Raw genomic sequence first — 22,481 nt, 5'->3', positions numbered from 1 at the left:
AAGTTTTTTTATAAGGACGTTCCCTGACTTAGGTAGATGGGATATAACAACACCAAATCTATGAAGCTCCAATAGCAAGGCCGTTTATTTCTGAAGTGGATGCAAAACAAGAGTTTAAGTGTCCTGCTCAGGGGCGGATTTAGGCCGTCTTCTTGACCTTCCAGGAGATGATCAGATTATCAAGTTTTCATTGACGGGTATCTAATTTTTTTCTGTCGGAAGACTGTCAAAAATGGAGGATGGACCATCAAAAGGAAGACTGTCAGAAAAAAATCTCTGGAGCCGCCCCTGCTGCTTGTCACCGTGTCCAAAACTTCTCTTATCCAAACTTCTCTTTACACAAAGTTTTTTTAAAGGTTTTTTATTACTCTATTTATACTGTTTCAACTCCCCATCCTGCATATAGTATCCAGGACAAAAAAACAGTTTCTTTCTCAGAGTGTTCAACTGTATGTTTGAAACTTGACTCCGCCCACCAGAAGTCATGCTGGCGACCTCATTGTTAACCTGTGAAAAAGAAAACGTGTTTAATGAACAAAATTGTCCTGTGCTGCAAAGGCTACCTCATTATTACCGTTTCTTTGCTGAAAAGCCAAATCGGACTTGACTTATAATTGCATTTGAATAATTGTTACTAGTGACTAGTTATTCCATATGTAGTGACAACTTCTGAGTTAAAAACATTTTCATTCATATACCAAAGTCAACATGGATGCCAGGTCTTCCTCGCATGCCTTGGCTGAGAATACTTTCACGAGACTTTTGACGAATCTGGTACCCGTTTCAGTGGACCGCCATGACACTTTGCCTATAAGGATAATTTATTACTCTGTATTATTATATCCAATATGATTGGTAATATAAAGAATTACCAGAATCCACGTTCATATTGAAATATAAGAATTCTTTTAGGGGAATAAATCAAGCCCAGTGGTTATCTTAGAGTATGCGCCTCATTCATTAGCAGCTTTTCTAAATGTAAACCTGCAGTTATGTAAGTTTTTTTAGTATTTGAAAATAGCACTACTACACCAGAGCCTAACCCATGCTTATCATAGTGGTGCCACTAACTATACTTTCACCTCACCTGGGGTGGTGGCCGTTGCCAGTATCATGTCAGCATCATCTGGTGGATCTCCGCTGGCGCCAGAAACTGAGGAAGCATTCAACCTGGTGGACTGAGATGGGCCTTGTGCTTCATTTTCGGGTGAGCCGCTGGCACTCTGATCTGTTCATAAAAAAAGCTAGCTTTCATTTCTTATGAAAGAAAAATAGTTTTTAAGCGCTTTACCCTGACAGACGGGTAGGCCAACGTACATACAGAAACACTCATACAATACGAACAAAATGGAAACAAAAACATCTCTGGTACAGGTAATTCACTGGTTTATAAAACAAAAATATATACCAGTTATAATAATTATAATCACATCTCAACACTTGATTATTTCTTTTTTTTTTATTTATTGGGGGGGGGGGGCGTCCTTTATTGGTGTACTATCCAATAAGGGTGGAAGTATATGTATATTTCAACGTAACTGGAAACCCAGGCTGTTGTTGCCAGTTGTACATTAGCATAAAAACTTTTCTTCCAAGGGTGATGTTTACATTTCTACTCACCGCTTTGGCATGCGGAAATAAAAAACATCTTCGGTTTTCCCTTCAAGGACGGGCAATTAGTGGTGGTGAATGGCTGTCGTATTTGATCATATGCAATGTGTGCGCCATCCGAACCAATAACTGTGTTCTTAGACCCATGGCTCAGTATCACCATTATAAAAGAAGAATACTTCCCATGGTCGTATTGGCCTTCGTCCAAGGCAATTTTATTTATTTTCTGGAAAATAGACCATCATTCATTCAATGTTTTTAACCTTCCTCAAATGCTGTTACCAGACTAAAATCATTGATCTGTCAAATGTAATTTCAAATAGAGTTGAATTTAGGTATATAAGCCAGTGTTTGTCATATAAGGCACAAAGTAGAAATTTACACATGAGAAGCATATTTCTTACCCAAGCTGGTCGATTTGTATATGTTATAACAAGGTAATGTAGTTTTTCGAACAGTTTAGTCAAACGTTGTACATCTATCTCTGTTCCGTATCTATCTTCATACTTGGGGTTATCATCAGTGTAAAAGTTGACATTGTTTATAATCACAGCCCTTCCTCTATTCTCTGTTAAACAGTCATAGACCTATACAGTGTAAATAATAGAAATATATGATAATATCATTGTCTCATTTTGCCACGTATGCATTGAAATAACAATATCGTTCAGTATACAATATGCACAACTGAAATACAAATGACTTTGCTGTAGTGACATTTCACACGTTTGTCCATAACAGGCAAGTTAAAATGCATGTTAATTCTAAATGTTGTAATCATAAAGTGTTCTTTATTTTCACGATAGGTATGACGAAAATTACATAATAAATGTTGTAACCTCACCGTTAGGCTATCAAAAGTCAATACGTCTTCTTTGCAAGGTGGAACTTCAACTTCTTCACATTCTTCCAATCCTTCACGACATGCAATAAATGGTTATGTATCTAAATTTCCTTTTCGGTTCAGTATGAAAGAACCATTAAAGCTGCAATTTTCTGTATTTTGTTGTTATGCATGGGTGTACCTATTTTAGCTAGATTGTATACATTGGCAAAAATAACAATGCATTTATTAAGAGTGCTCATTCACTTTTCATAACCCGTGACAAAAATTATATACCTATACATGTGTAAGGGGTGGATGAGCCTTTCACAGGTGCAGCTTTTAATGTAGCCTGATTTTTACTTTCTTGTTCCTTTTCTTCTAAATAGGAAATATGCATTTGAAATGGTATCTTTTTGTATTATTAACAACGAGGCACAAATTTTACCTTTAGGAATGTGCAGAAAACTAAATTGAATAAGCCTTTTATCAAACATATCAATTAAGTTACATCATTGGCGGATTTAAGGGGTTGTCAGGGGGATCCTGACCCCCCCCCCAATGGTTCCCTCTTGAAATTAGAAATTTGACTAGCTGAATCATAGTTCTAAACGATACCAAATGGCACCAGTCGCCCTCTAAAATACCAAAAAATTTCAGGGCCATTCAGCGGGCCCCGAACGCTTACCTTTCTTTGGAAACACCTGACACTGAAAAATTAAAAAAATGTTCATTTATATATTTTTAATAACAGCTAATGAAGCATACATGTTTCACATTATTAATCATTTATTACATGTTGATTTTAAAGATACATCTTTTAGATATTTTAATATTAAAATATGAAAAAAATTCCATTCGTTTACATACTTGTTCATAAACTGATATAAACCTAAAATTGAAATAAAATGAAAAAAAAACATACTTTTTCATCTTCTCTCTGAAACCAAATCGAGTAAAGACTCGTATTGACCGTCTGTCTTTGTCCTTGATAAATTAAGTAACCTTGTTGGAGTACATTGTCTTCATCTATGGGTACGAAAACACTTTCCCCAGACGAATTTAGCTCAATCACGAAGTCCCATTCCAGATGAGGGTAGTGCTTACGTCTAAGCCCTTCAAATTTTTGTACAACAATGTTCCTAGCATACAGAGCTGATTTGCAGGGCGTATATAATTTCTCGCCGGGGGACAATGTCCCTACTTTCAGTTTAATTCTATATTCGTCATACTTCATCTCAAGCACGTGGGCCGAGGCTCTTCCTGTGGCACTGTTGGAATTTGGTGCTTGAATCCGGAAGCATGCATAATCGCCAAATAGAAGGTTACTTTGGAGAAACATTTTTTTATGCATACCCACGAGAAGACGGAGGAATAGTCCTTGGGGTATGAAGTCATACTTGGACTGAATATAAATGGGCTTGATAACAGCGTTATCGGCGAGAATGAAATCCTTCGGTTCGGCTACCTTAAGAAGACTTGGGATCAAAAACAGTCTCTCCCCCAGAGCACATGGAGGCGCAAGGTCTAGATTTCTGGGTGTGTACAGATAGGCAAGATCATAACGCTGCATTAGTTTAAGCAACAGGTTCTTATTCTCCAGTAGTCTGTCGTCATTTTTCCAAGCAAGGTTCACGAACTTCTCTCTCAGTATAGCCTTTTCTTTCAAATAAGATTTTGTCTGAGAATGACGCTTAATGTGTTCGCAATGTGGTAGAGTGAGTACAGTTTTGATGGCGTTGAACAGCCACTGCGGGTCCAAAATGACTATAGCCCCCAACTTTCCATGATCATAAAATGGGAACACACCGATTTCATGAAAATAGGACAAACAAATGTACAGTTCGTCTTTGCTGATATTATACTTTTTGGCATGGCTTTCAGCTTCACTAAAATGCACATATGGACATTCCTTGGATATGGTACGCAACTTTTCTTCGAGAAGCACCCAGCGAATTGGTCTTTTTTTACCCCAATATGTCTGTTGTTTAGCTATCTCCTCTATAGCTTGTCTAATATCCTGTAAGGCGGGATCGTCCATATCAGTGTTGTCGACCGCAAAGAAGACTCCGTGTATTTGATCGTAATGTGGTTTTGTTTCAAGATACTTGCGGATTTCATTTAAGCGCTCATCTTTTGTAGATTGGGTAACCTTGAATCAATAAAAATAAAGATGGGAAATTAAAATATCTTATTTAAAAAAGATGCTGGTAGTCTTTGTTTGAAAGAAAATGGCCCAGATTATTGTAAAATGTATTGATGGATTGTGGTAATGATAGAAATCTCAGTCAGCGAACAAACATTATTCCTTGATGCCATGTTTCATGTTCTGAATGGGTCTATGAAATTTTGTGGCACACTGGAATTGAGGAGATTGAAAACACGCGCAGCATTAATTTTCGCAGAAATGACCATTTGTAAGTACACTAATTAAATGTACATGTAAGTGTATGACGTTTCAAAAGAGGCGTGTTTTTTAATTTTGTGTAAAAGTTTTTATCCATGATATTTATGCAATGGGTATTTTGTTTGTAATGTATTTTTATTCAAGTCGATCTCTGATCAAACTGTCCGAAACATTCAACAGCATTTATCAAGAGTGCGCATGCATGCATGTTGCTTAAAACAATTATATATGAAATATTTTATACAACTGTTCATAGTCAACTACCTTGTCTTTATGAGTTCCAACTATGATGATAGAAGGACAAAGTCTGTCATTATCTTTTGCTTCTTCAGGGAGACTCCCCTTACCAACAGAATTTTGATGGATTGACCTCATCCAGAATTCCAGAAAACCTTAAATAGAAAGATATAACGTAAGCACATTAAAAGCGAGTTTAATACTCATGCAAACAGATGCAATATCAATGGAGGATTTACCCATATTCTCATTACATATTCAATTCCTATTTTCATACTGTGAATTTTATAATGAGTGCCAATAAATATCATCCATCATATCTTAAAACCAAACTTCCCTCAGATAATCATATGCCCCAAAAGAAGCAAAATAAATAGATTTTACAAGACTATCCTCATCCCATACCAAAAAGTTCATGACCACTTCAACTACAAACGTAACCAGGTCGGTACGCATAGTTTCACTGGTAAAGTTATCTTTAAAAAGGTTACAGAAGTTAAAAATTACCACCAAGGGTCCGTGGAACCCCTACCACAGCTCGGTCCTTGCCACACATACCCGTTTCCTCAATATTCATTGGCTGGTCAAGCCCCTTGGTCAAGTCAACGACCAGTAAATAAATAGCCCTACCAGTGAGGATTATTTGGTTGATACTGCAGTTGACATGCTGACCACCCAAATCCCAAACTGATAATCTGATCGTGTCTTTTTCGGTACCGGAAACGTGGCTGCTGCCACCCTCTCTTAGACTAAACCAGTTGCTTAGCATCCAGTTGGAGCATGGTTTAGAGTTTATTTTCGACTTGTATTGTTCATACACCATTGCATAAACGTAATCTAGAAAACATACGTAGATAAATTTGTGATTAGCCTCCCAAAGTTTCAACAGTAGGCCCTACTAGTGTTGACAGTAAACCTACCCTGCTCAACATGCAACCTCGGTCTATAATTTGAACAGAATAGGAAGCCATAGAATAACATATTATTATCATCAGTATTATGGAGCCATGTTACTAGAACTGCTTGTAATTAAAACTTGCCACGACAAATCTGACACGCCTTTGATCTAAAACATGTGCTTGTGTTATTGGATATTACTAAATATTGAACTTGATAAACTTTATCAGAATTTCCCTACCATCAGCGATACCGTCTTCCAGCTTATTACAGTCCTCACGGTCTACTTGGATACTTGATTCATCCGCCACCTCCGGCACTTTTAGCAATATATATTGTATGAAGGTATAATAATAATAATCAGATCTTATTGTTAGATTGTTTCATGGAAAATCTATATTACGGGACTAAAGATTCTTAGTAGCTATATAGTGTAGACCTACCCTCTACCAGGGCGACAGATAGATTTTTTACAGATATTCACAGATAGGGCCTAGGTCTCCAGATAGATAGATAGACGTCATTTTAGGTCTGACCGTCTATCTATCAAGAGACAAATCTGTGAATATCTGTAAAAAATCTATCTGTCGCCCTGGTAGAGGGAAGTGTAGACCCATTAATTATCAGACATAAATGAAATTAAATCAAGAGGTACCTCCCATTTACCAGGGCCACAGTTTAATTAAGTGCACTTTCTCAACCCCAAAAGTGTCATGAATTAGCCAGGGACATATCTGTAGATATTGAGTGAAAAATCCAACTATGGTCCTGGTAGAGAGTAGTGGAGGCCCAACCTTGATTCTAATACTCTACCTTGGCTTTAATCTTTATTTTACTGCGGCAGACAAATACGGTTCTTGTTGGAAAAAATATTTAATATGCGGGATCAAAGATAATTTCAGGGCTTTTTATCTGCTATGTAGTATTAGCACTACTTATATGCACATTTAAGCGGTTAAAATTTACATGTAGAATAGAATCTGTAAATCACAGTGGGAAATCAAAAGAGGGATTGTAAACAGAGCACATACTTTTCCTTGCAATAGGTGTACTGCAATTTTCACACACTTTCAAACCTGGCTCAACCACAGTCGGGCACTTGGGACAAATCAATATTTCTTCCCATTCAGTTGCCACTGCAATGATCAGAAGTTTAAAGTAATCAAGCTATACATACTGTGGGATGATATTTTTTAACGTAGGCCTACATAAAAATTATTTCAGCCCTTCGAACGCAATACTACATCACAGGGCAGTGTTCTATTGTTAAAAAAAAGCAAACATCGCATATACGAAAATTATATTCCATGGTAGCCGCGACAGGGCGCATGAAAAACCCGCAGCTCAGCACAGTAGAGCCTATGCTAAAATTTCAGCGGCACTGTAGAGAGAGAACAAAATAATGCTCATCGTTCAAAAGCAATCTTATCGTAAATCATTTCGCTTTAGCGCTGAGATTATATTTATTTACCAGTAAACGCTTATAAAGTTACCTTTCTCTTTCGCCTCAACAGAAATCATTTTTTTCGCAACCAACCTAGCTTGTGTGACTGCGTGTTCTTCCTCTGTTATCCAACCATAATATGGTGCATAGAATTAGAACAAAATAAAGTCAAGAAGATTAGCGCGTTCTCGAAAAATTTTTCTAAAGCTAAACCGTCAATTATGAAATGTCTCAAATAATTTTGACTACACAAAAGTATAGGGCATGCACGAATGTTCTACATAATGTTAAAAACCAGGATAAAAATCAGTTCTCTGTTGCACACTCGGGAGATAGAAAATATCAAACGCTAAGAAAGCACTTGGCGAGTCTAATGTCCTTATATCTGAAGAAGTGATCGTGGCTGCAAAAGAAAATCACAAAACATGTTTCTAAATAAATAAAGTAAAAAAATAAATCTTAGTTACACTCGCCAATTAATGCTCGACAGGCGTATTATCATAAGAAATACACTACTTCTAATGAAAGAAAGCACCTGATTTAGCTTTCCAAGTTACTGCAGATTCTTCATTGATGACGCAAGCGCCGAAGTTGACCACAACTCCATTGGTGTTTTTGTCTCCCTCCGGATCATACTGCTGACCAAAAAGTTGTCTTATAATATGTGTTTTGCCAACTTTCGGAGGACCAACGACCATTAGTCTGATTTGTTTCTCCTTTCTCGTGCCCTTTAAAAGTAGCTGCTTAAAACACTTCTCTGCGGTCTCTGCAAAAAACGAAAAAAATGATAGCCAATTGTATATTCATATACGACAGGACAAGAGTATAAAATTCTTAGCTGCTGCATAGAATAAATCACACAATATTAAGATATAGAGAAAATGAAGCTAAAACCTTCTTTGCGAACTAATACAACGGGGGAGACTCTACCGTAATGGTCGACAAGCTTGACTATTACTCTCCTACCACGGATAGCTAATTAAGCTTAACTGCTTCAGACATATGTATACCCGCAAAATTTGGAAAAATATTATAGTTACAACGCTTGCCATTGGAAAACTTAAAACATAGAATGCTGTGAAATTTATTTTAATATATATATCAAGTTCAATTAAAGTTTGATGTACCATCAGAAGACGAAACTGGAGGTGGCTGGTACGAAGTGGAATCAGCAGGCAACTGGGCACTTCTTTCCTGGCAACAATCTGCATGATTCACCAATTCCGCCATGTCCAATTCCGCCATGTCGACTTCAAGCACAGGTTTAATTTCTAAAATGAAAGGAAAACGACTTTCACTATATACATCAATTAAGCGCATAAACAGCAGTAAACGGTGTTAGTATTTTCTTTACAACTTCTTAAACATTCAGATTTAATGTGCAGTAATTTTGCATTCCTATTTTAATATAAAAATAATCATAGTAAAATCAGGCACGACATCAACTTTGATGTATTATTACCAGCATTAAGACGTGTTGCTCCTGTTGCCAGTTCCACGGTGAAATCTGAGTGTGACCACAGATCAGACTTAACTTTGGACAGGACAGCGGTGAAATGGGCCACTTCTGCTTCCTGGTCACTAGGGGCATGTACAACCACACCGCATAAAACGCTGTTTACTGCAACAATACTGCCGCAGTCGTGTTCTGTGAAATGAGCCGTAGAAGCGCAGGAGACGTTAAAAAATCTATCGTGGTGTTGTGTCACTTTTGCCGTCACGACGTTATCTTGTTTCATCACATTGACTATGCTACCAACTGGAAGTTTTCGTCGTACGCCGCCCCATCCTCCTGCCAAGGCCTCCGTAACGTTACCAAACCACAGCCCTGCATCCAAGATATCCAGAAAGGAATCGGTAAGACTTATAACGGTCCACTCAGCACATCTGCCGGTAACAACACCAATATCGATGTCTCTCTCTTGGTGCCGAATAAAACAACGCTGGCCAATTGACCAGTGGCTGCATGTGATTCCGACAACCTGCATCACCATGCCATATTTTTTCACCTCCAGACAGCAGCCGAGTGTCCTCTGATCATTGCGACCTCCAACCTTTTGAGTTTGGCCCTGGACGGTGACACTGTGTTGCTGGTCAGTCCACACCCTCACGCCCTCTGCTGCACGTGTTTCAGCACCAGCTTAAATCAATAGCAAGCATTTGCTCAAGTAATCTTGATTTATAGACGGCAAAATATTAATGAGCATTAAATGAAAACGGAAGCGACAAACACTATGCCATCCCTTACTATGCGTTCAAAATTTATTGACGCATCAATAAACTAGGGAAGCTTTTTCCTTTTCTGAAGATCCATGTCTGTCAAAAGAAAAATGAAAAAGATGTACATGTGTAAATACTGTCTGGTGTTCGTTAAGAAGGTTCAGAGAATACATAAATAAATACAATTTATCCTAACATACAGTGGTGAAGTAATACCCCCCCCCCCCAAAAAAAAAAAAAAAAAAAAAAAAAAAAAAAAAAAAAAAAAAAAAAAAAAAACTTATATTTAATCCCACTTACCTGAGGTGACGAGACTCATTTTTCTTAAAATTCCTGTTTCACGCTTAAGACTGTCCGCAGCATGTGCCCCCTGTCATATCAAAACATTTAATTTGACGTTCAATAAGGGAAATAAAGGGATACGAAATTGAAATAAATCAGCAGTAAATCATATTTCAGACAATTATCTAATCGTTACAATAAGAAGTGATATAGTATACACGTGTTCTGTGGTATTTGATGTTGAAGAAATAAAAAAAATGTTGAATTTCTCTATGATATCAAGTAGAAGAAATGATTGTGTCAAAAAGTCACGTGACTGTGGTACACATTCTACTGACGCTTGCCTTTTGCTTTTAGAAGCTGCAATACATCAGTAGTTTGACCCCAAGTGTTACATGTACACCCTGAGCTTCAGAGATAACTTGACACTAACCTCTTCACAATAGCCTATCTTCGTCGTGTCAAGTTACTTGAAATAAATCAGCAGTAACCTCTTCACAATAGCCTATCTTCGTCGTGTCAAGTTACTTGACACGACGAAGATAGGCTATTGTGAAGAGGTTAGTGTCAAGTTATCTCTGAAGCTCAGGGTGTACATGTACCAACCGGCGAATATCGAATAACACTTACGTGCAATATATGGTGTTCTTATTTCAGATAAAATAAATCTATTATGGGACGCAGTTTTCAAAATTATTTTTTTAGCAAATTAAGCCTTAACAATCTTTTAATCTAATTGCTTCTGACAAAAGATTAGAGGTGAAAATTTGTATTGGAACAATATTCTGTAAATTATTGACGACGGTACTTTGTGTCGGGTCACAGTTGTATTAGCCTACGCCCATTCTCTATTTGTGCAAAACGATATGATGATAGAGTGTTTGCCTGGAAGCAGATAAAATTGGATCAACAGATAAAGCAGCAGAATAACAGCGTCTTTATAAGTAATTTGGTGACTGTACAGCAAGACATACCGCTGTTTTGATCGATGCAAAGTAAAAGATAACTTATCCACGTTTGGAAATGTCCCACAGTCTTAATTTCTGTGTCTATGCCTACATACCACGCAAAGATACTCATCTTCCCTAATTCAAACGATCAAATCTTTGAATTAAATGTAGGATATTGATATTTCCTTCTGAAACAATTAAGAAAGCACGGCGGTGATATTGTGGCTGGCTGGTCATTTAAAACTAAAATGGTATTGAACATCCAAACGCATGCAGGGACGTACCGAGCAATGATCCGTGGGTAGAAAATAGTTTGTTTTTAACGGAAATCTCAATTTGTCGAGAAAATTTTGAAAAGGAAACCTTAAACGAAAAGAAGGCAAAAGCAGATTATATATTTTTGAAGTTGAATAGGCCTACGATATTGTTTGACTGGAACATGTAGTTTTGAAAAATTACCAGGCAATATAGACCTCAGAAAATCTTCAAAGCGTTTTTGTCGTCTGTCCAACGATCTGTTTCTGTATCTTCAAATCTTGTTTTCTTTGAGAACACGGTTTTTAATTGTTGAGTGACTGTCAGACATCTGAAATGGTTATGCGAACAAAAGGGAGGACCACTAAGTCCTCTTTCTGGTGTTGAGAAAAAATACGAGTCTTGGATGATTTAACGAGACGTTAGAAACAAGAGATGTGTTAATCTGTCGGATCTATCTACTTAGACCTATAGTTTCAATGGGAAGGAGCCCTGTGTCAAGTCATCGTATCAGTGACCGTTAAGATGGCGGATAAGGAAGTAAAATTCGAAAATGCAACTGTGTGTTAGTTGTGTCGCTTTCTTGGTTATGTACATTGAAATTAGTCAACAAAAATACATGTTTAGTACCTTAACTGCTCTCGATCTTCATTTCTGAACATTGCGGTCTTATCGCTCGAAGAATTCCTTGGCTTGGAAATATCCACAGATAGGCCTACCTGTCTGTTTATGGTTGCAGCCATAAGCAAACGTGACCTAGATCCAAAGTACAGGTGCTACATGTATTTGCTTAACAGCGACATTAGCACTTCTCGAGTCTAGAGGGATGAAAAATTTAAGTTTTGGCGGAAAAAGTGCCATAAACGGATAATAGAATGATGATAGTAATCAATGTCGGTTCACCATCTTCCAATATCGATCGGATGTATATATATATATATATATATATATATATATATATATATATATATATATATATATATATATATATATATATATATATATGATTAACTGCCGTTTTGGAAGTGAAATGCGTATTTACCATTTAGTATACATTTTTTAGTATTACATTTTTGTGTTGTTTAAAATATATTTAATGTAGAATTTTGAAGTCATACGAAGAGAAGTAACCGTGTGACGTAAAACGTGGTGCATTTTTCTTGGCCCACATCGTAGTTTCTACGTAGATCTAAATATGTTGATATCTCTTAATTGGATGGCGTTTTTAATGTTGCCAAGCAGAACAAGTGCTTTTTTTATCGAACTTCAAAACCGTTATTCATTTTAAAAGTTACCCCTTACAGCGACGTTGAAATGGTATTGTCGAATCCTGAAATTCCAAATTTGGAGGGGTTGCATATTTTCAGTAAATTATTCAAACAATATTTACACTCTGCTAGTGCAATAAGAGGAGTGTTGAGCAGTTTCTGAAAAAGCTTAAAGGTGATTTTATAATACACAAATATTTTATTTCAGGAATACAGGAACATGTCATATATATGCCAATCAATACATCCCCTGAATAACAACAGTGACTGTCATGTGCTTCAAAGTGGATAAAAGCACAAACCCGTAGCCAGGGCAGAGGGGTGTAAACCGAACTGCAATTTTTGCTGGAAAGGGGTCTGCTCTGGGTAACATTTGGTCCAGGTACACCTGGTTTCATGATGAAAAGACCCCCCCCCCCCCCCCAAATTTGAAATGCTGGCTACAGGACTGAAAACTTAAATGATATCTACCTTATTAAAAGTACATGTACCTTGTAATTATTCAAACTGGTGTGTGGTCATTTTGGTATGTTTTTACATATATATGAATCTTAGAAATTTTACGTCTATTTTTAAAGTTATTATGATTTCAATATTGCACTGGTTTTGAATGCTCCTTTTTCTGAATATTTTTGCACCTTTATTGGTAAGCACAAGGCCGTTGTCTCAACTTAGACTATCTCCGTATGGAGGAAGTTTTTGACTCTCAGCTGTACTAACAAAGTTTTGTTTCATTCTTCTTTTAATCTCAATCATGACATTATGGCTATTACCGATGAATTTTAAATACCCACTGTTTAAGATAAACTGAATCACAATAACATATTGCAAGACAAGTTTCCTATAGAAAACGCCCATTTTTAGAATCAGCACCGATCAGTGTCATCTTATATATAATGACCAATGAAATAATCAGAAATCAAGATGCAAGTAATCTCCTTGATTGCTGCATGATGGCGCCACAGATCAAGACAACACCATGCCCTCACTTATGCAGAAATGACTTCATATATCAAGATGAGGCAACCTCTCAGAAAGTCGGTTTATGTTTCTTCACCTCCACCATGACATGATGTATGTTGATAAGCTCACTCCTAATAGCCATACTCTTAAATGGGGCCTGGGACATGATCTTGGTAAACCTGTGGTAATACTGGATCAGCTGGGTCAGGGCACCCTGGAAGAAACAAACAACCCAGTTTGAGTGACTTTGCTGGAACCAATAATCCTAAAGTAAAGGCAATAAACAATGATCTTTTTGTTATGTTTATACAGTATAAAAGTTCTTTCCCCACTTCCTGCTTCAGATAATGACACACAAAGTCTGCAGCATCTACAGTATGTGTACATTTCCTACAAGGGTGGTGACTTAATTCTACCTTATAAATAACTGATGATGTAAGGCTATGGATTTACCTGTAAAATCTGTGTTCCATTTTTAAAGTTTGTAAAAGACCTCATAGCATCCTGATTGGTCAATTCAATCGCCTTTTTCCACTCGGAGTTGAACCCTCGTACTATCTGCTGAACTCGCCCTATGAAACAAAGTATCACAAAAACATTACCTCGCCACTTAGATTTGCACAAAACAAGGGAATATTCAATAATTCTTAAATAATCTATACGATAATATTTTTTGATAAACGTACCACTCTAAATACTCTTAATCAACTATAAATCCCTTCAAACTTTTATTTACTGAAATCTTCAAGTAGAGTCAAACTTAAAAAATTTCAATAAACATTTTCATTCCAATCTTTTTCCCTGGCAAAATCCCTGCTCTAGCTTCTCCTATTCACTTACTTTCTTGGTGTTTCAGCTGTTCTGTGTTCCCCTTCTCTAACTGCACTTCACACTCCTTAACAAAGGACATGAGGCCACCGAAGTGGGGGGCCAAGATCTCCTCCACAAACTCCTGGGTTCTGGCTGCCAGCAGTTCCTTGAAACTCTCAGATTCCTTGGAGTCCTCGTGAGTTCTTTCCTGAAAAATGGACTTCCAAACATATTTACACTGCTTTCTCCTTTACTGTAATCAGTCTGATGAAGTATTCAGAATAGTGTTAATAAACATATTGAAAATGTGCGAAAGGAAGAATGTGAGACCATTGCTTGTCAGTGAGATGAAACTTACCATTATAACACTTAGCATCATATCATAGTTATTGATCAGGAAGATCAGCTGTTCTTTCCTTGCCGAAAACTCAGCAGCCATACGCAGCACAAAGTTTTCTACCTCCCCCTGCAGAAGAGCCAATAATCTGTTGACTTTCTCGCTGGGGAAGCTCTCATTAAGACCCACTATAGCTGCTGAGAACTCTGCATACCTTCTAACAATCTGGAAAATACAAAGAATAGATACTGGTTGAAGCTGTCAAAATACTCAGTCAAGAGCTAATATCTGAAGCTCTTACATGTATTAAATAGATAATAACTGTTGTTTTGGCCAAAAAATGAATTTTCCTGGAGTAAATAACAATTTTCCCATAAGTCAGTCCACGTTTTTTTTTTTCTAAAAGGTCTGGAGGGATCAGAGTCTTTCACACTTTGTATATTCACATGTACTCACATAGTGTGGCCTGGTATCTATAGGCCCCAGTCTGGAGGGGTCACAGTCTTTCACACTCTGTATATTCATATGAAGAATCTGCTCAAATCTTGGCCACAGTATCTCCAACAATGTCTCCCAGTATCTAAGAAAAGAATGGTGATTTTTTAAAATGGGAATACTCTTAATTTTTTTAATAACATCATAATTATACTAAGCTGTAAAGAAGTGGAAGATATTTTAGCAAATATACCAGTACATATAAAATTAAAATTTCAAAGACTTTAGTGCTAGATGACTTATAAAATTGCATATCCAGGAGTGATTATCTGTAAGTCTCCTTGAAAATATCTGATAATGAACTTCAGATCTCATTATCATTATATCAGAGTACTCAATTTAGCATACATTACACACAGTTGTACTTACTTATCCAGAGCAGGGACAGACCTCTTGTGCATTGCCACCTGGAATCTGTATATGATATGTATGCACAGGAATATTGCTATGGAGTCGAAACATTCATTGGTGAATAAGTCCATCTGTTTCTGAAACAGGAAAAAAAAGAAATAAGGAATGCCATAAAAGGGGGGGAGGGGGGTAGGAGTTTCAGATTTTCTTTATAATTTCAAGGTACCTAGTTTGCAAATTTCACATAAAATGTCTGCAACTCGGGGGTGGGGGTGGGGGGGGGGGGTTTCAAGGATTGCACTAATTTTGTCTAGCTGCCAAAAGACCAGATAATTTGCACCTCAGTCTTCTTCTCGGGTCTACCCCCCTCCCCCCTCCCTTTCCCCCACTTACCAGAAAAGAGGACATGGTCTTCCCCATCACGGCATTGAAAAGGTCCTGTGCTGCAGACCCTGACACCATGAAGAAATCCACAATAAACAGGTACTCTCTACAACAGTTGTCCAGCAGGGCATAGTGCTGGCTACGGAAGAGGCTCTCAAAGGTGTACTACAAAAAGAAAACATTATAATCATATTACATAATTTTATATTGTTGTAAGAGTTGAAGATGGTAAAATGTTACATTTCATCACTCGAATCTTGTTAAGCCATGAACTAAAGTCAAATTTAAATTTATTAAAATCTTTTTCAAACATTTTGTAAATCTTAGATTCCTGCTAAATAAATAAGTGACTAGTCTGAGTCATTATCATGTAGTTCTTATATGGGGAAATCAAGACTTATCACTTATTATTCACAATGTATCTCAAAATATATAATACAGTTACCTTTTTATCTGACTTCTGCGCAGCATGAGGAACAATTATTGGAGCTTCTAACTCTGACGTAAGTACAGCACCCCTGTTCCCCACAGTGAAGATGGTGGACCTATTTTTCAGAGCTGGCTTGGAGGAAAAGAAACGTGGGTGGTGTTAAGAAACAAGTCCCAATCGATATGACAATTACAAAATTACATAATAAAAAGAGTTTAATACTTTTTAAATGCATTGTTTACTATACTAAAAGGATATCTTTCTTGGCTGTGTCTTCAGCACCCATCAAGTCATCTTTGTCTGCTACTTCTTCAAACTGAAAGAAGAATATTGAAGGTGTTTCACTAATAAGCTTGCAACATTATTCTCTAACAGGTGATTCAATGTATTATAATTGTTTTACATTTTAGGCCATTACACTTAAGGCATACATTTCAAAAACAGTTTATGAATTAAGATTTTTCTATAAAATTTTTTAATGCTGTTAAAATACAATTCAAGTGTTGTTTTGCATCTTTAAATAACTCAAATTCCTCACTAATCTATAATAATTATCTTGGGAAAATGGTGCACATACAGGCCTGCTGCCAGCAATCTCGGGGGGGGGGGGGGGGGGGGGGGGGGGGGGGGTCAACAAACTGGACCTTTTACCATGATATTTTTATGCATCTTGATCAAATTTTATGCAGAGCAGCCTGGTTCCTGGCAAAAAGGGCAGTCCCCACCCCCTGGTTACAGTTCTGACATCACCTTTTTTTCTTTTTAATATCTACCATAGGACTTACCTGTAGTTTCATAAGGCGACTGGAGTATCCTTTGAAATAAGAGTAATAAATCTTGCTCATTATGTCCAGGTATTCATCACGAACTTCCTTGGCAACATGTCGCTCATTGGCCAGTAGAAATTCATAGAAAAACCTGAAAATACACATATGAATATGAAACATATGCAATGTGCCAGTTACCAAGCCATCAATCACACCCTTAAAATAAAAACAGTCCCTTCTGAGTTCATAAGTCAATTAATAATCAGGTAATCAAAAGTTAGACTAAAAGCAGTTCAAGATAGTTTTTAGAACTAGAATATTCTTTCTTTATCAGTAATAGTCATAAGTCATTGGATTTTGATGGATTTCTGTGTTCTTTTCTATGAAGAAGTTTGATCATATACAAGACAAGGACGCTGATTAACTTGATTTTTTGTTAACTCATACAGTGTTAACCCCTCACCTAAACTTGAGCATGGCATTCTGGGGCACTTGATAATTTGTCATTGGCTTTTTGAACTGGTAAATTTTTTGAAGTAGGAACTCTCGGATTTTTGCTATGGCCTAAGGAAATGATATATTATAGGCAAGTGGTGTAAAAATAAATATGGTAGTTTTGAATACATATCTTGTCATTCATACTTACCACAGTATTATACTTGTATTATCATAAACCCAAAGGATGATCTTACTGCAATTTTAATGTTACAGTATTGATAAAAATTAAAATAATTTGACTATCGAAATTAAAGTCAAATTATACCATCATATAAAATTTATATACAATAAACCATCATTTAAATCAAACAGCCTTCCTTTTGTGTTTCAACATTTCAGTAATTAAAACTTTGTCACTAAATACCTTAATTTTCAGCTTTTCTAGTATGTCCTTTACGTCCATACATGATCTTGACTCTTTAAAAGATTGCTCTTTTACAAAGTTTATCTTGTGGTTTAGTTCATGTAGCTGCTCTAAGAATTCCCTCTCTGTCACTGGACTGTCTAATATATGACTGCAAAAGTGATACATCATCAATGATCTAGGCACCTGAAGTGCAATGATCTGAAAATCTTCACACTTTATTGCCTTTAATACTGAACTAGTTGCAATATTTGAACAATAATGAGAACAAAGTAACATCTCACTAATTCAGAAATGATTTGTATAATAAACAAAATATAATCAAACAAAAAAAAAGGAATCATGTTAGTTCAAACTTATGCAAAAAGAGAGTATTTCCAGGTATTCTACACTTAAAAAAACTGTTTTATTACTTGATCATGGACTCTGGGACTACCATCTCATCAACAAACTGGCTTAGCTCCCCTCTCACAGCCTGAAATATACAACATTCAACTCAAAATTCCTTGTGTACAAAATGCAGACATCATACAACCAATTAATACGATGACAATTAATTTAATATTAACTAATTTCATTCAACCGACTACAGACAGGTGTGGAGACCACAGGTTTTGAACCATTGGACCCAATATATCCCAGTGAAAATGTGTTGATATACTGTATATTCATAATACATGAAATCATCTTACCTGCCTGTTCTTGAGTTTGATATTCATAGCAATGGACTGTTCCTGGAGAGTTTGTATCTCACTGCTGATGCTGCTCAGGTCAGTCTGAAAACTCTGCAGCATTTGTTCCATGGTCTGGAAAAGAAAAACAATTGTGTGTGTTATTGTCAAGGCTTTCTCCCCAGAGTCATCCAGTCTCCAATGAAATTTGTGGAACACACACACACACACACACACACACACACACACACACACACACACACATTTTAATGTAGTTGCAAGTTGCACTCTCTTGGAAATCGTTTAAACATCCAATATTGCCCATTTGGAATCCATGTAACTATAATCACAGGCAAAACCCTAACTACAGTTCATAGGTTTGCACCAATAGTAGACACCCAGAGTTTCAAAGGCAACTGATTTCTGTCATAATAAACCCTGTTCATGACACAAATAAATGATCAACTCACCTCCAATATGGAATCACAAGCTGTTATCTGTGTGTGTAGACTGGCAATGTTCTGACTTTCTTTAATATCTGTTGTGTTTGTCAAGGGTTTTAAGTGACAGCATAAAAAAAACATCAAGCATATTTTTCTCCTTTTTCTTCTCTATGTATTTTACCTACTCCTGCTTAATGTTTAACTTTATTAACAGAGAGTGATTAAAATACCAACAATGTTTAGGATTGAAATAGCACTTATTGATAGAGCCACTGGTTGGGAAAAGAAAGGATACAGTCCTGAATGGAGGCATTTTCCACTTCTAAAAGTTCCTGTTCTACCTGTTTAGAATACTGCCTCAGGTCAACACCCTGGAATGTATAAATAACACATCATATCAGCCTCACCAGAGAATATCAACTACACTAATGTTTATAACTACCTCACAAGTATTAGAAAAATTATCTACTTATGACGAGTAATTATATACATTTACACATGACAAATATAATAAAAATAATTCAATTTTTTAAACAGAAAATGTGTTTAACAATAAAAATTGAATACATCTCTGCATATTTTCATAACATCTTAAACATCAACTCACTGTTTTGAGTGCCTCCCTTACAATGTCATCTTCTAAATTTTGCTGGATATGGACTGCAAAAAAAACAGAACAAATACAGAGGTTTGCCATTCTTTCTTCAGACAACCTACTTGTATGACTTCACTCTTTAACAACAAGAATATACAGTGTATTATATTATATTATTATATGGCATTATTTTATGGTAAAAGGTCCACTTTTTCAGAAAAAAATTGAAATTGCTGGCTACAGTCTGATAAAAACTGTAAGATATTATAATAACTTACAATCTACTTCATCAAGAAGAAAGTCTTCTGAAGTTAAGTCAAGTTCCCCCATGTGTAACTGATTTGGATCAATGATCTGAAATTAAATGACAGTAAACTACAGGTAAACATTCAGCACTGTTAACTGCTTTGTAGCTATTTGGAGACCTCAATACAACCAGTGCAAAGTACCCATTTGCTTTTTGTACTGATCAACTGAACTAGTTCATAAATCGAATACAGAATCATCGTAACATCCAGTGCTAGACAGAAAGACCTGCAATACAGTCGCAAATAAGAATGCAGGGGATGGGGGGGGGGGGGGGGGGCGGTGATCAACCGCAAAAATCAAGCCACACCAAACTTTTGGAGTCCCCTCTAAAACATTGATCTGACTGAAATCCTTTTAATGCACATATTTACATAATAAATACACTTAAACGTTTGGTGATTTTGTTTTTAGTGTAAATAAAGAAACGAAAAGTTTCTGCAAAACAAAACTACCTCGTCCGAAAAATCTTCGGCTGCAAGACCTGCCATGTTGGATGTTGATATGCGCATGCGTAAAAGACTTCCTTTTCCTTCCAAGCAGCCAAGATGGTGGGTGCAATCAGTCAACAGTGAACCTAAAATCCGTTTCATCTGTCCCTGTGAAACATGATTCTGGCCAATTATGGCAATCATATAGTTACTTTGTTTATAAAGTACACGAGTATATATTTATTTAAGGCCTGTTTATTGCACTTTGTGAAAATTATTGTACTTAATGTCCACGCTTATCCTAAATTAATCGTGTATTATGGTGTTTCATTTCAGACGTTGGTACTGCCAGAGAAGTTCCAGCACATCTTGCGTGTGATGAACACCAACATTGATGGCAAACGCAAAATTGCGTTCGCCATGACCGCAATCAAAGTAAGGAAACCAATTTTTTTGTACAAACTTGTTAAAACACCGTAGATAATATATTGCTAGTGGTAAAGCCAAATGTTTTGTCCTTAGATCTTGGATCATGTAAGTTGCATGTAGACAATTTCCAGGTGTACTCGTTCTTTTGGTACTGTATGGGATTAATTATCCCTTAAAACATCAAACAAAGTCAATGTATTTTGATTTGAATTGTTCAGAAATAGGGAAAGAAGAGAGAGAGGTAGTTTTGACATGGACAATAAAGATTGTTGTATATTATTTGATTCACTGTGTTACTGTGTATTCTAATGGGAATGTGTTCAACAGTTTATGTGTGATACTTGTAGGGTATTGGTCGCCGCTACTCACACGTGTGTGCCAGAAAGGCTGACATTGACCTCAGCAAGAGGGCCGGAGAGCTCAGTGAGGAAGAGGTAGGTGTTCAGCTCTATTAATTTACAATTCTGTTGTTGCACATATGTTATAAGTTTTAAACTCGATACATAATTCATGATACAATACTCCATCAGTGTGTTAAAAAGCTATAAACACCCTCCCCAAAATGTCCTTCCATCATGTGAAAATGCCACAAATGCACTGCCGATATTAAAACAATTATCCCAGTTCAACATTGCAGCCCAGATGCTTGGTTACTTGCAGGTTGAGCGTATGATGACCATCCTGTCCAACCCTCGCCAGTACAAGATTCCTGACTGGTTCCTGAACAGACAGAAGGACGTCAAGGACGGCAAGTACACCCAGGTCATGTCCAACAGCCTGGACAACAAGCTCCGTGAAGATCTGGAGAGACTGAAGAAGATCAGGGCCCACAGAGGGCTCAGGCACTACTGGGGGTAAGGCCAGGTTTGGGGGCGGTGGGGGGCACAGGGGGCTTGGACACTACTGGGCTACTGGGGGTAAGGCAGGTTGATAATGTTTAAGAGTGGCTTGTCCAAGCTAAAAGGGTTGAATATTTCAATACTTGTGGGAAGCTCCAACAGGGGACTCGGTATTTCTGTGATTAAGGTTTGAAATGCTGAGCAGGGGGATACTAAAGTTAGTATTGCCTGAGTGATTTGCCACGAGATTTGTTTTTATAACACAAATTTCTTAAATTAGGATGAGGGTTATACAAAAACGATGTCATCGTCTAAATTTAGTAGTTGGACAACAGATGGTTGTTGAAATAAAAGAACACTTAATTTCACTTGTGAATGTGGCAAAATGTTTTATTCAGTTAAGGCCATTAATACGTTTCCAAGGAATCCAATTGAAACAATTTACATTATATAAGAATTAACAATATGTGAAAATTATATATTGATACATGTATTAGTAAATGGAACATTTCATTTATTTTCAGCCTGCGTGTGAGAGGTCAGCACACCAAGACCACTGGACACAGAGGTAGAACTGTGGGTGTGTCCAAGAAGAAGTAAAGTGGACTATAGTATATATGTGGACTTTTTCATAAGCATCAAGTGAAAATTGGTCATGAATCTGTGAATTTTTGTCAGGACCAAAGCGATGTGAAGCTGGAATGGTGTATTTTACACTAAAATAATAAAAAGATGTACATTGTGGAATTTATGAAGTTTTTTTCCTTCCTGTGTCTCTATGCAAGCGACAAAGAAAAATAATTTTAACAAATTTGGAAAAGAAAGCAATTGTAAATCAAACTGGAAGTGCATTAATTGGTAGCAATTTTCGATCCTGAGCTCAAGACTTGCCTTTGGCAAAAATGTTTTTATCCCTCCATCCAACGGGACGTGATAATTCCAAAGTGCCTTGAAATGCAACAGAATTGGAACTC

At 36.8% G+C, this 22,481-nt stretch overlaps 3 protein-coding genes across 4 annotated transcripts; 1 reads left to right on the top strand and 2 right to left on the bottom strand.

Annotated features, from left to right (window-relative positions):
- Positions 1–67: 67 nt before the first annotated feature.
- On the bottom strand, positions 68–11,915 carry LOC106175244 (uncharacterized). Of its 2 annotated transcripts, XM_087009370.1 has the most exons (19): positions 11,757–11,915; positions 9,940–10,009; positions 8,882–9,559; positions 8,547–8,690; positions 7,955–8,185; positions 7,469–7,540; positions 7,007–7,111; positions 6,217–6,294; positions 5,586–5,915; positions 5,106–5,233; positions 3,360–4,586; positions 3,123–3,144; positions 2,732–2,815; positions 2,456–2,526; positions 2,016–2,198; positions 1,621–1,837; positions 1,088–1,228; positions 699–808; positions 68–507 (listed from the first exon to the last, which is right to left on the bottom strand). In XM_087009370.1, the coding sequence occupies exons 2-19, from the start codon at positions 9,956–9,958 to the stop codon at positions 370–372; spliced, it is 3,978 nt and encodes a 1,325-aa protein (XP_086865496.1). In that variant the 5' UTR covers positions 9,959–10,009; positions 11,757–11,915; the 3' UTR covers positions 68–369. The 2 variants fall into 2 exon arrangements, with proteins under 2 accessions (XP_086865496.1, XP_086865497.1); XM_087009371.1 differs by lacking the exon at positions 2,732–2,815 and having other exon boundaries at positions 11,757–11,914.
- A 658-nt stretch (positions 11,916–12,573) lies between these two features.
- Positions 12,574–20,411, bottom strand: LOC106175268 (vacuolar protein sorting-associated protein 52 homolog). Its single transcript, XM_013557180.2, has 19 exons — positions 20,264–20,411; positions 19,781–19,856; positions 19,515–19,567; positions 19,203–19,278; positions 18,935–19,002; positions 18,486–18,599; positions 18,207–18,268; positions 17,794–17,944; positions 17,395–17,495; positions 16,950–17,082; positions 16,423–16,480; positions 16,180–16,313; positions 15,744–15,899; positions 15,369–15,487; positions 14,961–15,084; positions 14,526–14,729; positions 14,198–14,375; positions 13,811–13,929; positions 12,574–13,571 (listed from the first exon to the last, which is right to left on the bottom strand). The coding sequence occupies exons 1-19, from the start codon at positions 20,399–20,401 to the stop codon at positions 13,425–13,427; spliced, it is 2,211 nt and encodes a 736-aa protein (XP_013412634.2). The 5' UTR covers positions 20,402–20,411; the 3' UTR covers positions 12,574–13,424.
- LOC106175276 (small ribosomal subunit protein uS13) lies at positions 20,226–22,254 on the top strand. Its single transcript, XM_087009204.1, has 5 exons — positions 20,226–20,359; positions 20,576–20,674; positions 21,016–21,102; positions 21,329–21,522; positions 22,032–22,254. The coding sequence occupies exons 1-5, from the start codon at positions 20,357–20,359 to the stop codon at positions 22,105–22,107; spliced, it is 459 nt and encodes a 152-aa protein (XP_086865330.1). The 5' UTR covers positions 20,226–20,356; the 3' UTR covers positions 22,108–22,254.
- The last annotated feature ends 227 nt before the right edge of the window (positions 22,255–22,481 follow it).

The sequence above is a fragment of the Lingula anatina genome, chromosome 3, assembly GCF_051362555.1.
Source record: "Lingula anatina isolate TDL-2025a chromosome 3, LinAna3.0, whole genome shotgun sequence".
In the NCBI taxonomy this organism is placed as follows: Eukaryota; Metazoa; Brachiopoda; class Lingulata; order Lingulida; family Lingulidae; genus Lingula; species Lingula anatina.
Note: the sequence above shows the minus strand (reverse complement) of the source record. Positions and strands in the feature narration are given on the sequence as shown.

Bases quoted from the DNA above. Each gene is read 5' to 3' on its own strand.
- LOC106175268 (XM_013557180.2), bottom strand. From the start codon at position 20,401: ATGAAACGGATTTTAGGTTCACTGTTGACTGATTGCACCCACCATCTT. The intron at 19,857-20,263 runs GTAGTTTTGTTT...ATTTAATTTCAG, and splicing joins CCGAAGATTTTTCGGACGAG to ATCATTGATCCAAATCAGTT. The intron at 18,269-18,485 runs GTAAGATGATTT...TGTATATTTCAG, and splicing joins TCAAACTCAAGAACAGGCAG to GCTGTGAGAGGGGAGCTAAG.
- LOC106175244 (XM_087009370.1), bottom strand. The intron at 5,916-6,216 runs GTAGGGAAATTC...TATGTTTTCTAG, and splicing joins GGAAGACGGTATCGCTGATG to ATTACGTTTATGCAATGGTG. The intron at 2,199-2,455 runs GTGAGGTTACAA...TACACTGTATAG, and splicing joins TGACTTTTGATAGCCTAACG to GTCTATGACTGTTTAACAGA.
- LOC106175276 (XM_087009204.1), top strand. The intron at 21,103-21,328 runs GTAGGTGTTCAG...GGTTACTTGCAG, and splicing joins GAGAGCTCAGTGAGGAAGAG to GTTGAGCGTATGATGACCAT. The intron at 21,523-22,031 runs GTAAGGCCAGGT...ATTTATTTTCAG, and splicing joins GGGCTCAGGCACTACTGGGG to CCTGCGTGTGAGAGGTCAGC.